The sequence below is a fragment of the Clupea harengus genome, chromosome 9 (genome assembly GCF_900700415.2).
Source record: "Clupea harengus chromosome 9, Ch_v2.0.2, whole genome shotgun sequence".
NCBI lineage: Eukaryota > Metazoa > Chordata > Actinopteri > Clupeiformes > Clupeidae > Clupea > Clupea harengus.
The window spans coordinates 9,054,553-9,066,466 of NC_045160.1; the positions used below are offsets into that span (position 1 = coordinate 9,054,553).

At 41.1% G+C, this 11,914-nt stretch overlaps 2 protein-coding genes across 2 annotated transcripts; both read left to right on the forward strand.

The window, feature by feature from the left end:
- Positions 1-2,413: 2,413 nt before the first annotated feature.
- On the forward strand, positions 2,414-3,546 carry LOC105899840 (olfactory receptor-like protein DTMT). Its single transcript, XM_012827058.2, has 2 exons — positions 2,414-2,425; positions 2,668-3,546. Exons 1-2 carry the CDS (start codon positions 2,414-2,416, stop codon positions 3,544-3,546), a joined length of 891 nt encoding a protein of 296 aa, XP_012682512.2.
- Positions 3,547-5,403: 1,857 nt separating this feature from the next.
- On the forward strand, positions 5,404-11,826 carry LOC105899841 (olfactory receptor 6N2-like). Its single transcript, XM_012827059.2, has 4 exons — positions 5,404-5,556; positions 5,649-5,921; positions 6,393-6,665; positions 10,948-11,826. Exons 1-4 carry the CDS (start codon positions 5,404-5,406, stop codon positions 11,824-11,826), a joined length of 1,578 nt encoding a protein of 525 aa, XP_012682513.2.
- Positions 11,827-11,914: the final 88 nt, after the last annotated feature.

The following is an 11,914-nucleotide window of genomic DNA, read 5'->3' on the forward strand; positions in this document are numbered from 1 at the left end:
ATATTCAAATGTTCAGCGAATGTTTTACCATGGTTAAACGTTATTTCTTTTATCTATTGAGCATTAGTAAACTGTCACCTGTATGTTACAAGTTAATCTGCTCATTTAATACAAGTTAAAAAAAGTAGCACTAGATACTGATATTCACTGACTAAAGTTAAAACATATTGCTTTTAACTCAATATAATTGAATTCATAAACCTTAGCCTTTAGCCTACCCCAGAAGTTGATTCTCTTTGATTGCATGTAGTGCAATCAATCAACATCATTGACTAGAATGTTTTAGCAGGCACTTAGGTTTTAGCCAATAGTAGGTAGTGTTCACCAGTAGTCAGACCCCCTGTAGGAGGCACCGGGAAAAACCGCTGTGCCACGGACTAACCCCCCACTGCCCCATCCCCCTGCCATCTCGTCACCATCCCCCTAGTCTCTCAAACTCCCCCTCTCCCCCTGCCGGAGCCTCTCGAGGCGAAACAGCACCTTTTTAAAGCTTATCTCCTGAGTCCTAACATCTCTTTGGGGGGGATGCGGTTTGCTCCTCAGAGTAGTGGTCTAGCTAAAGTGGGAGCACCAGCGACCCCACCTGGTGACATAATTAACCAAATTTCATGTACAACTAGGCAGGGAAGATACTGTTGCAGCTAACCAGGCACCATACCAGAAACACTCTAGCAAACAAGGCTAGTGTTACCTCGTAAACTAGTCTCTAAAGCCAGTCCCTAAAAAGCTATGTCAGGCTGCTATCATAACATTAGCTACCTGGTTGGAGGGGATAAGGGTGAAATGATGGCATCGTAGGTATTGTTAGTTTTACATTATCAATGAAAATTCTTCTTTGTTGATGAGATGTGCCATTCAACGGGCCATTCAATATTGAACATCATCATGTCACAAGCTGTGATATTTAAAAGTGAGGCTTTAGACACGGAAGGAAACACATCCAGCTGGAGGGGAGCTTCATTCCTGCACGCCGGTCAAGACGCCTGATTTAGCAGCGTTGGTCAAACACTTCAGGATTCATCATTCAAATGTATTTCTTTTCAAAGTTTTCAAAAGCTTTTTCCACTCACTCACACACACTCTCTTCTCTTTTGTATTAGATCTTCACCATCAAACTCATCGAACAACCACAACACTCTTCCTCACTGTTAAGATCCCTGCGATCTAAGAGACATTTTTCATATTGATCGCTGCTGTGTTTTGTTATGCCACGGGTTTCCCCCCGTTTGTTTAATTCGCCATATTGGTTGTTTTGTTTCTGTGATCAGGCCATGTGCGTTCTGTTATTGTCCAGAGACTCCGCCCTCTGCTTTTTCCCGGCCTATGCATCTGTTCACCATTATCTGTTTTATCTGAATTGTTTTCACCTGTATATATCATCTGTTCCCCATCTTACCTTTGATTTGTTGCCTGATTTGTTTCTCCTGTGCCTTGTTAATTACCCTTGTTGGTTTCACCTGTGTATTTTCTCTGTTCCCCCTTCTATATATTGACCTGTGCCTCTGTAGTTCGCTGTCGGATCGTAATTCTTTGTCTGTGCGAATCTATGCCTGAATCCTGCATTTTCGTATAAGATTTTCTGTTTTTGATCTTCTGTGTTTTTTACCTTTGGAGCTCTGTTCTGTGTTTTTGCCTGCTTGGAATTTTTTGCGTGTTCTGTGTTGAAGGAAATAAATCCTCAAGTATTTTTTGCAACCTGGTCTGCGATTGGGTCCTTGTGAGAAAGCCTAACACTCACACCACCTCACACAGCACAATATCACCATAATGAAAACTCATTGTCTCGCATATCAAAAGAAAACTTCGAAAGAAACGACAGTGAGAAATCCACCTCCCTCACAACGTCTCAGTCACAAAAGAACACAATAAAAGTCAACTTGACCTCTTGACCTGACCTGTCCATTGATTGACCATTTGTACCAAATTATGTTTGTACAAGCAAAAGGCTTGGTATATATGAGAAGTGAAGTGAAAACCCACCACTCAAACATCTGCAGTTATGAATATTGCTGTGTGCATTATGCTTTTGTTTATGTTTAATTTTTGGACAAAACATCTGCTAGATACTTTAACATTCAGCTACTCATTATCGAAAAAAAAATTGTAAAATTAGCTTTAACTGCTGTCAGTCACACATGTAAGGAGAATTAATGTTGCTGCATTTCTTTTCCTGGTTAATCCACAAAAGACAATGCTAAATTGAAGGATTGAGCTCTCAGAATACAACATCTGGGCTATGCGAATAAAATCTGCAATGTTAAAATGTGACTCATACGTATTCACTGTGAGTGTGGTTTAAAGAGCTACTCTCATTTCAGTTGCTGTTTGCCGTGTTAATCAGTGGAAATGTAATGGGTCCCTAAGGTAGAGGTTAAGGTATAAATGAGCTATCTATCAAGTCTTTGTGTTTACAATGCAACAGAAGGTAGCCTGTCTCTACAGTAGCTGTACAACACAGTTTCAAATATCAATATGTGAATATACTTTTCTTTTTTTTTTACTTTGAGGAACAATACTACAATATGATGTGTTACTTGAAGTGTGATTGTATGTGGATGTGTTTAGAGGCTATTTTATGATGTTACAGCAGCACAATACATGTGAAATATGCTTGAGATAATGGAAAACTTTTCTACTTTTAAATTCTTTATTCATTCTGGTCTGCAGGAATTAGGAGTTTACAAGCCGCTGTACTTTGTGTTGGCATTTGTCCTTTATATCCTCATCATTACAGTCAACTTAACTTTGATCTTAATAGTGACAATAGAAAAAAGCCTCCATGAGCCTATGTACATTTTCCTATCTAATCTATGTGTGAATGGACTTTATGGGACTGTTGGGTTTTACCCTAAATTTTTGCTGGATTTGCAATCTGATGTTCACACAATAACCTACAGTTGGTGCATTATACAAGCTTATGTGATTTATACATCTGCAATGTGTGAAATCACAATTTTAACAGTGATGTCTTATGACCGCTATGTGGCCATTTGTAGGCCCTTGCAATACCATAGCATTTTGACTCCACGTGGTATTTTAAAGCTGCTTGTACTGGCCTGGGCTTATCCTCTTTTGATATCAGTAATATCTGTTTTACTTACTGTTAGAATACCCATTTGTGGATCTCAGATCCGTAAATTATTCTGTGACAATCCTTCAATAATAAAGCTGGGATGTTCTAAAGCCGTAGCCAACCAGGTGTTTAGTATGGTACTAATTACAGTTCAGATTGTACAATTTTTTTTCATTTTCATTTCTTATGCTCATATTGTCAAGGTTTGTATATCATCCAGTGAGGGTAGAACAAAGTTTACTAAAACTTGCGTGCCCCATATTTCGGTTTTGGTCATCTTTGTCATGACAACACTTTTTGATGTATTTTACAGCTGGGATGGTTCAGAAAATCTTCCAGTTAGTCTACGTAATGCATTGGCTCTACAATTTTTGATTCTTCCTCCACTACTGAATCCAATAATTTATGGGCTTCAACTTCCACAGATCCGAAAAGTACTATGTTGTAAACACAAAATGATGTGTTTATCCTAGAGATGATTGTCTTAGTTATTGAGCATTATTTATATTAGTTGGTTAATATTCAAATTTCTAAATGTTAACCATGTCCTGGTTTGGTAATCTCTTAAATGAAGTTAGGTAAAGATGTAGTCATGAACAACTTTATCAATTGTGTTGACACACTGTGACCCTAACTGGTAAACATAGTTCCATTTACTTAATCATGAATTTATGTCAGTTTCTACTTACAATGCTGAATAAATATACTATGGAGAACATAGGTTATAAAATGTAGTAAAGCAGGAAGTAGGCTACATTTATAAAATATTTACAAAAGCTTACATAATGTATTGTTGACCAATGAAGCTCATATTAGTCTGTATTGACTGACCTTTGAATATACAGTAACAGGAAGTAAAGTAATTGGGTTTTATTTCTAGTTTGTTTGTTTAAGATGCCGTTTATTATTCATACATGTTGGTTGAAGTTGGGGAATATACTGTATCCGAAAATGTTTCTATATTAATCATTGATCATGACTGACATTATTAAATATTTTTAAATATTTTATTACATTTTCAAAAATGTTCAAGTTGCATTGTTGCTCCCATTCATATTGTTATTGTTTTGTTTATCACAGCAAAAGATCAGAAGGCATTTAGTGTGATTTTTAACACATTACAAGTACTTTTCCATCACACTAGGGGTAACAGGTACATTTACATTTAGTCATATAGGAGACGCTTTATTCCAAAGCGACGTACAAGGGAGATAACAGTCAAGCTACGAGCAATAGAGACCTAGTGTAACAATTAATACTATTTTACATAAGAAATAGAAAAGAAGTGCAGGAATGTAACTGCTGTAAGTGCAAGTTAAGTACTAGTAAAAGTGCAAGTTAGGAAGAGAGGTGCTCTCCGAAGAGTTAGGTCTTCAAGAGCTTCTTAAAGGTTGAGAGGGATGCCTCGTTCCACCAACATGGAACTACGAATGAGAATAGTCTAGATTGCCGTACTTGCACAGGCGGGAATGCTAAACGACGCTCATTAGATGAGCGCAGCATCCTGGGGGTAACATTTGCCCTTACTTAAGCAATAAGGTACGAGAGGCAGTACTGTATCGTCAATAATGTACTTTTCAAGGGTTTGCCGTCCCTCTGCTACGCGTCCGGCCTAACGACACCCTTGAACAGTACATTATTGACGATACAGTACTGCATCGAGTACCTTATTGCTTTGATAATACGGTTGCCAGCAACATTATAAATAGTAAGTAAATAATAAGCTGCCTTCCAGCACAAAATAGTTGTAGCCACCAAACGTTGTGTATCGCTGTGAGAAGGTAAAGAATGTGAGGGACCGGGCAGTCACCGGTTAACTATAGTCCAGATTTTCACCAAGCACCATTATTACTGATCACAGTTCAGCAGAGCACACATAACAAGGCACAAGGTGTCCACACAGCTAGACACAGCTTCCCCTCCACCTCACAACAGGTAAGGGTTGCTCACAAATGCCTTCTCAATGCTTTCTGTTCAAAAGCTCTCTGCAAAGTTCTCTCATGGCCATCTCCAGAAAAGTCTCCCTCCATGAACATGAGGCACCCTTTTAATAGGGGCAGCCAGCTGAGTTCAGTTGAAGCAATTTGGCCTCCGGGTCCAGCCACTATAGTGGGGGAGCCGGGATCGAACCATTGTGGTGGGGGAGTCTTCACTTTCTCACACTTCCTTCCCCTTCTGGAGTCTCGCAACACGGAGGCATGATGAGAAGCCAGGTGATATAGCCGGGTTATACACCCTACTGGAGAAGACACTGAAGTCCCAGGAACGGGATGCTAGTAAGCAGGAGCAAAGATGGCGAAGTGTGCAGATCTAGCTAAACCAGCTCCGTGATGACGTTGAGCAAAATCGGCCACTGCGTCAAGCATCTCCGCCGCCTCAGCAAGGTCTACAGCCGCTGCTGCCTCAGCATGATCTACAGCCGCTGCCACCGCAGCCACAGCCAGATCAGCCGCCACCACTGCAGCATTAGCCCCAACCGCCAGGTAATGCAAACCTGAATAGAGATGGCGCAGCTCCAGTGCCATGGTCACGTAAAGCTGTTCTGAGATATGTGGAAGGTGAGGATATTGAGCAGTACCTCACCACCTTTGAGCGACTTGCCAGGGCCTATCGCTGGCCCAGGGAAGATTGGGCGGTGTATATAGTGCCACACCTCAGTGGCAAAGCCCGCAGTGCTTATGTCGCCATGGATATAAACCACAGTATGGATTATGCCAGAGTGAAGGAGGGCGATGGCCCTGAGGAAGTGCTGCGAGGGGCAGAAGGTGGAACACTGGACACGGTAGAGCGGAGGCATGAGGTTGAGGTAGAAGGACAGCTTACCTGTTGTGAGGAGTTGTTCTGGAAGGTAACACTGTTACGCTGCATTTTGCTATTGAAGCTTGTTTTTGTTTAAGTATTTTGTTTGTGCTTGTTATTGCTTTTGCTAAAATTCCAACCTGGAAAAAAAATTAATATTGTTGAATTGGAAACGTAAACCACTGCTCCGGCGATTCTTTTGACCACCATCTCCGAAGTCCACATCCCTAATCGTGGGCTGGCCGCGCCGGTCACTCACATTTGGTGACGTATTCCTTTATTGAATAATTTAGGTGAAATGGGGTTTTCTTTTAGCTACGGGAGAATTCTCCGCCGGTCATCACACACACAATGACATAAGACACCACAAAACATATGCAGGAGAGGGGCTTAACAGAGGGGGCAATCTGACTAGGATGGGGGGGGGGGGGACCACACGTGAACACACTGCATTGCACACCCGGGGACCCTACACTGCAAAGATGGTCAGACACACATGTGGGCGCCTGCCATGTTCCAGAGAATTATGGACAGTGTCTTGGCTGGAACGGACTCTTTTCCTGCGGCCTACCTGGATGACATTGTGGTGTACAGCACCACTTGGGAGGAGCATCTGCATCATCTAGGTAAGGTTTTGCAGCGGATTGAGCGTCCTGGTCTGACTGTCCACCCACGTAAATGTGCACATGCCCAGGAGGAGGTAAGCTACCTGGGACATGTTTTTGGCCAGGGAGTAATCCGGACAAAAAATTACGTCCGGCCCTTCCTAAGTTTGGTGGGCTGGTACCGCCAGGTTTGTGGCACCAGTTTTGTACCAAGAAGTCTGGATCCACCCAGATCCAATGGGGAGAGAAAGCCATCATCTCCTGCATGGTGTTTTTTTCCCCCATGTTCACCACCAACTCCAGTCAGCCTACATCCCAAAACGTGGGGTGATCGCCCGGTCCCCCACAAGTAGCATTTAACTCTCACTCGCGTCTGTGTCATTGTGAAATGAAGACAATGGTGAAGCAATTCCAATTTATATGTCAAATGAAAAGCAATATACCTGTCACGTCAGTGCGTGATCCTGCACCTGCCATGCCCCCTTCAACATCAACTCGCTCACCTGCACCGCATCAACAATCCCCTTGGTACTGATGGCCAGCACCTGTCACTCCTACACTTAAACCCCTCACTCCCTTCACTCGGTGTCTGGCCTCGTATGACAAAGGACTTACTGACCTGCGACACTACAGCCTTGGCGATCCCTCGCTGTGAGGGACCGGACGGTCACCCCACGTTCTTTCAGGGATGTGGCGACTGGAATTGGTGGTGTAGGGGAAATACAGTGCAGGAGATGGTGGTTTTGATATAAAAAATATATATATTTATTTACAGGGGGGGGACTGTCAACCCCAACACAGTGCACACTACATAAACACATGTAAATCAAACAGATAACAGATACCGGCCGTACTCACCCGGGACTGAAGTAACCTGGCACCCTAGGCACCTGCTTGGCCGATTAGGCCCAAATATCGGCACCCTCTCAAGGCCCAAGCCAGGCCCAAACTAGGCCCAGGCACTCAGCCCGAAGCTAAGTACATAGCTAGCCGTACCAACTAAACCAAACAAAACAAGCACACAAAAACAGGCACAATATACAAGACACAAAGACAAAGCATAAAGACACCGTGTCCACACAACCACACACCAAAAACACTTCCTTCACTCCGGTAAACAGGGAAGTGTTTTTGTCTTAATACCTCTGTCCGTGCTCTCATGCCTCATAGACAGTCTCTCCCTCTCTACACATGAGGCACCCTTTAAATAGGGCACAGCCACTTGGGCTTAATTATATCCAACATTTGACTCAGGTGAGCCAGGACCCAACCATTATGGGGGAGGAGTTTAAGAGTCTTAAAGGGCACCATCCCTTTTTGCCACGGTGAGGTGGGGGAGAATTCACCTTCTCACACTCGCGTTATTCAGCTACTGAGCCTGATTATCCAGTTTCCATTCCGGTATTGCACTGCGTCCCTTGTTTTCACGCCCCTGTGCTTAGTCTGTCCAAGTGTTACTCGAAATTCTTAGTTCCGTGCTCCTGCGCCTAGTTTTCGCGCACCTGCGATTATTTTGTTTCCGTTATTCCCTGTTTAAAGTTCTGTTGTCCCTGTTCTCTTGCTGTATCCAGACAATAAAGTATTCCATCTGAACTCTACCTCTGTGTCCTGAAGTCCCGTGACAATACCAAGGGCCAACCCGTGCCAACACAGAACGTCCCGGCTGGAACCCTGGCAAAAACACATTAGTCAGATTCATGTGTTTTTTAAATAGTGTGAACACTACAAGGTGGTATATACACACCAATAAATCAAAGTACAGGAATTAATCTTAGAAGGGACAAGTGCTTCGTTGTTCCAGCTGTACCCTATCTGGGATCAAGCACTGTACCTTCATAAAGGTAATTTTTTTTTTTACCTTTTTGTCTTTACCAGGTGCAGCTTGTCCATAAGGGCGATTGGGGCGACGCACTGCCTAGGGGAAAAATAAAAAAAAAACGAAAGTATAAACACAAGTATAAACGCAATATTCTTGTAAGTCGCGTAAATGACATGTAAATTTAAATGTAAACTTTTTTTTTCTGTTGGATTCTACCACTAGACTGTCTGATCTGCCTCTGTATGTCATTGTCGAATCAGGTAACAGTCGTTCAGTCAGCCTAAAGTCGTGCTTCAAATGGCCCCGCCCCTTCTGGGGCGATTTGGGGCGAAATGACCTCTCATTGACTCCCATGTTAAATCCATTTTTTTCACAAAACAGAGCTCTCAATGCATTCTCTATGGCTTCCGGGAGGGCTCGCCCCTCCATGTCGTGTCATAAGTAGTGGACGTAAAAGCCTATACGAACGTCATACAGCTTCGACGGAGGCATATTCTGTCAAGATGGCTGCCCTGTTCAGTGCAATAACTTGATTCGCTCTTTGACAGAAACTCCTTTTTAGTCGGCGTACTAATGAAGATAAATTGACAACAAAACAATTCGGACTTCCTAGACCTAATGTATCCATTCAACAGGTTTCTACAAAGGGAGGGAAATCCTACATCCAATAATTGGAACGAAATAAAATTGCGGTCGTGAAGTGGCTAACGCGGTCTGTATTTCATATACCACTGTCACTTTTCATAGGTTTCACAGTGTGTTTCACAGTTCGCTTCTTGCACTAACACTGAATAATTTTTCATGTGATGACTTATTTTGCTTTTGTAAGCCAATACTTTCAAGATCAGTCAATAAATATTGTTGGTTTTGACTTATGTTACCCTTTCTTTATGATGTTACTGGACATATCATGTGTCCTGTTAAGCTATGTTACATCATACAACATTTGAGACACGTGGATAATGACAAAGTGGGATAATTTAATGTGGAGCCACATCATGTTTGCTTATGAAGGCTCCTGGATGCAACTTTCTTCCATAGCTTTCCACCTGTAACTTGCTACTCTAGCTATGTCGCAAGAGGGGACATATTACTGTTGTGTGCTGCCAATAGTGGACAAAAAGGTATTGCTGTATGAGTTAATCAGCTAACGTAATGTACCTACTGAATGGGTCGCCTTAATCATTATCAAAAAAATTGCCCCCCCTGAGAATTTTTTCAGGAGCCGCGACTGGTCTTTACCCAAAAAGAAAATTTCTGCACCCCTAGTGACAAAAACCTTTATGGAGAGGTACAAAATTGTTACCAAATGAGGTACAGCTGGAGCGACATGCCATTTTGTACCTTTATGTGGCAGAAACATACCCTTAAATTTAGAGGCAAAAGCATTTACAAATACTAACTTAAATGCATTTAAAGAACAAACAATTAGTTTACATATTTTAACAAATACAATTTGTACATATTCTCATTGCTATTTATTTCCCAGTGATATCACTTCTCATAGACCTTTTTATAAAAAGTGCTGCATAAAATGTCACATCTTTTGTTGGGGTGGAGGTGTTGTTCACTGAAATGCTGAAGTGCAAAAACTGTGTGTTTTAACGTGATGCCCACTGCAAACTCCAATGTTTGAACCTTCCGCTTTCCACCCATCAGATGAGCCTAATGCCAGGGCGGGCCTTCTATGTCTGGCTTCACCTCCCTGTCCAGATGAGACAGTGGCACAAATTCTTGCCGCTTTTTTAGTTTTCAAAAGCTTTTCCGGTCACACACTCTCTTTTCTTTTGTATCAGATCTTCACCATCAACTCAGAACAAGAACTTGACTTCTTGACCTAACCTGTCAAATTTTGGTTTAATGAAAGGCTAATACTATCTTCTCTCTCTGGTGATCTACCAAATAATGTTTATTCAAGGATAATCTTGGGATATTTAAGAAGCGTTATAAAACCCACCAAATTTGCAGTAAGTAATATTGTTGTGTGCATTATGCTTTTGTTTATGTTTAATTTTTGGTCAAAAACTTCTGCTAGATACCTTAAGCTTCAGCTTCTCATCAGAAATTACTAAAATGACCTTTAACTGCTGTCAGTCACACATTAAAGAAGAATTCATGTTATTTCATCTCTTTTTCTGGTTAATCCACAAAAGACAATGCTGAGTTGAAGTCTAAATTGAAAGATTGAGCTCTTAGAATACAACGTCTGGGTTATGAGAATAAGATCTGCAATGTTAAAATGTGACTCATACGTATTCACTGTGAGTGTGGTTTAAAGAGCTACTCTCTCATTTCAGTTGCAGTTTGCCGTGTTAATCAGTGGAAATGTGATGGGTCCCTAAGGTAGAGGTTAAGGTATAAATGAGCTATCTATCATGTCTTTGTGTTTACAATGCAACAGAAGGTAGCCTGTCTCTACAGTAGCTGTACAACACAGTTTCAAATATCAATATGTGAATAACTTTTTTTTTTTACTTTGAGGTACAATACTACAATATGATGTGTTACTTGAAGTGTGATTGTATGTGGATGTGTTTAAAGGCTATTTTATGATGTTACAGCAGACTATAGCAGCCCAATACATGTGAAATATGCTTGAGATAATGGAAAACTTTTCTACTTTTAAATTCTTTATTCATTCTGGTCTGCAGGAATTAGGAGTTTACAAGCCTCTGTACTTTGTGTTGGCATTTGTCCTTTATATCCTCATCATTACAGTCAACTTAACTTTGATCTTAATAGTGACAATAGAAAAAAGCCTCCATGAGCCTATGTACATCTTCCTCTCTAATCTATGTGTGAATGGACTTTATGGGACTGTTGGGTTTTATCCTAAATTTTTGCTGGATTTGCAATCTGATGTTCACACAATAACCTACAGTTGGTGCATTATACAAGCGTATGTGATTTATACATCTGCAATGTGTGAAATCACAATTTTAACAGTGATGGCTTATGACCGCTATGTGGCCATTTGCAGGCCCTTGCAATACCATAGCATTTTGACCCCACGTGGTATTTTAAAGTTGCTTGTACTGGCCTGGGCTTATCCTCTTTTGATATCAGTAATATCTGTTTTACTTACTGTTAGAATACCCATTTGTGGATCTCAGATCCGTAAATTATTCTGTGACAATCCTTCAATAATAAAGCTGGGATGTTCTAAAGCCGTAGCCAACCAGGTGTTAAGTATGGTAATAATCTCAGTTTACATTGTACAATTTTTTTTCATTTTCATTTCTTATGCTCATATTGTCAAGGTTTGTATATCATCCAGTGAGGGTAGAACAAAGTTTACTAAAACTTGCGTGCCCCATATTTTTGTTTTGGTCATCTTCTTTATGACATCACTGTTTGATGTATTTTACAGCTGGGATGGTTCAGAAAATCTTCCAGTTAGTCTACGTAATGCATTGGCTCTACAATTTTTAATTCTTCCTCCACTACTGAATCCAATAATTTATGGGCTTCAACTTCCACAGATCCGAAAAGTACTACGTTGTAAACACAAGTTTATGTGTTTATCGTAGAAATGATTGTCTTAGTTATTGAGCATTATTTACATTGGTTAGTTGACACTCAAAATACCAATTGTTAACCACATCCTGGTTTGGTAAT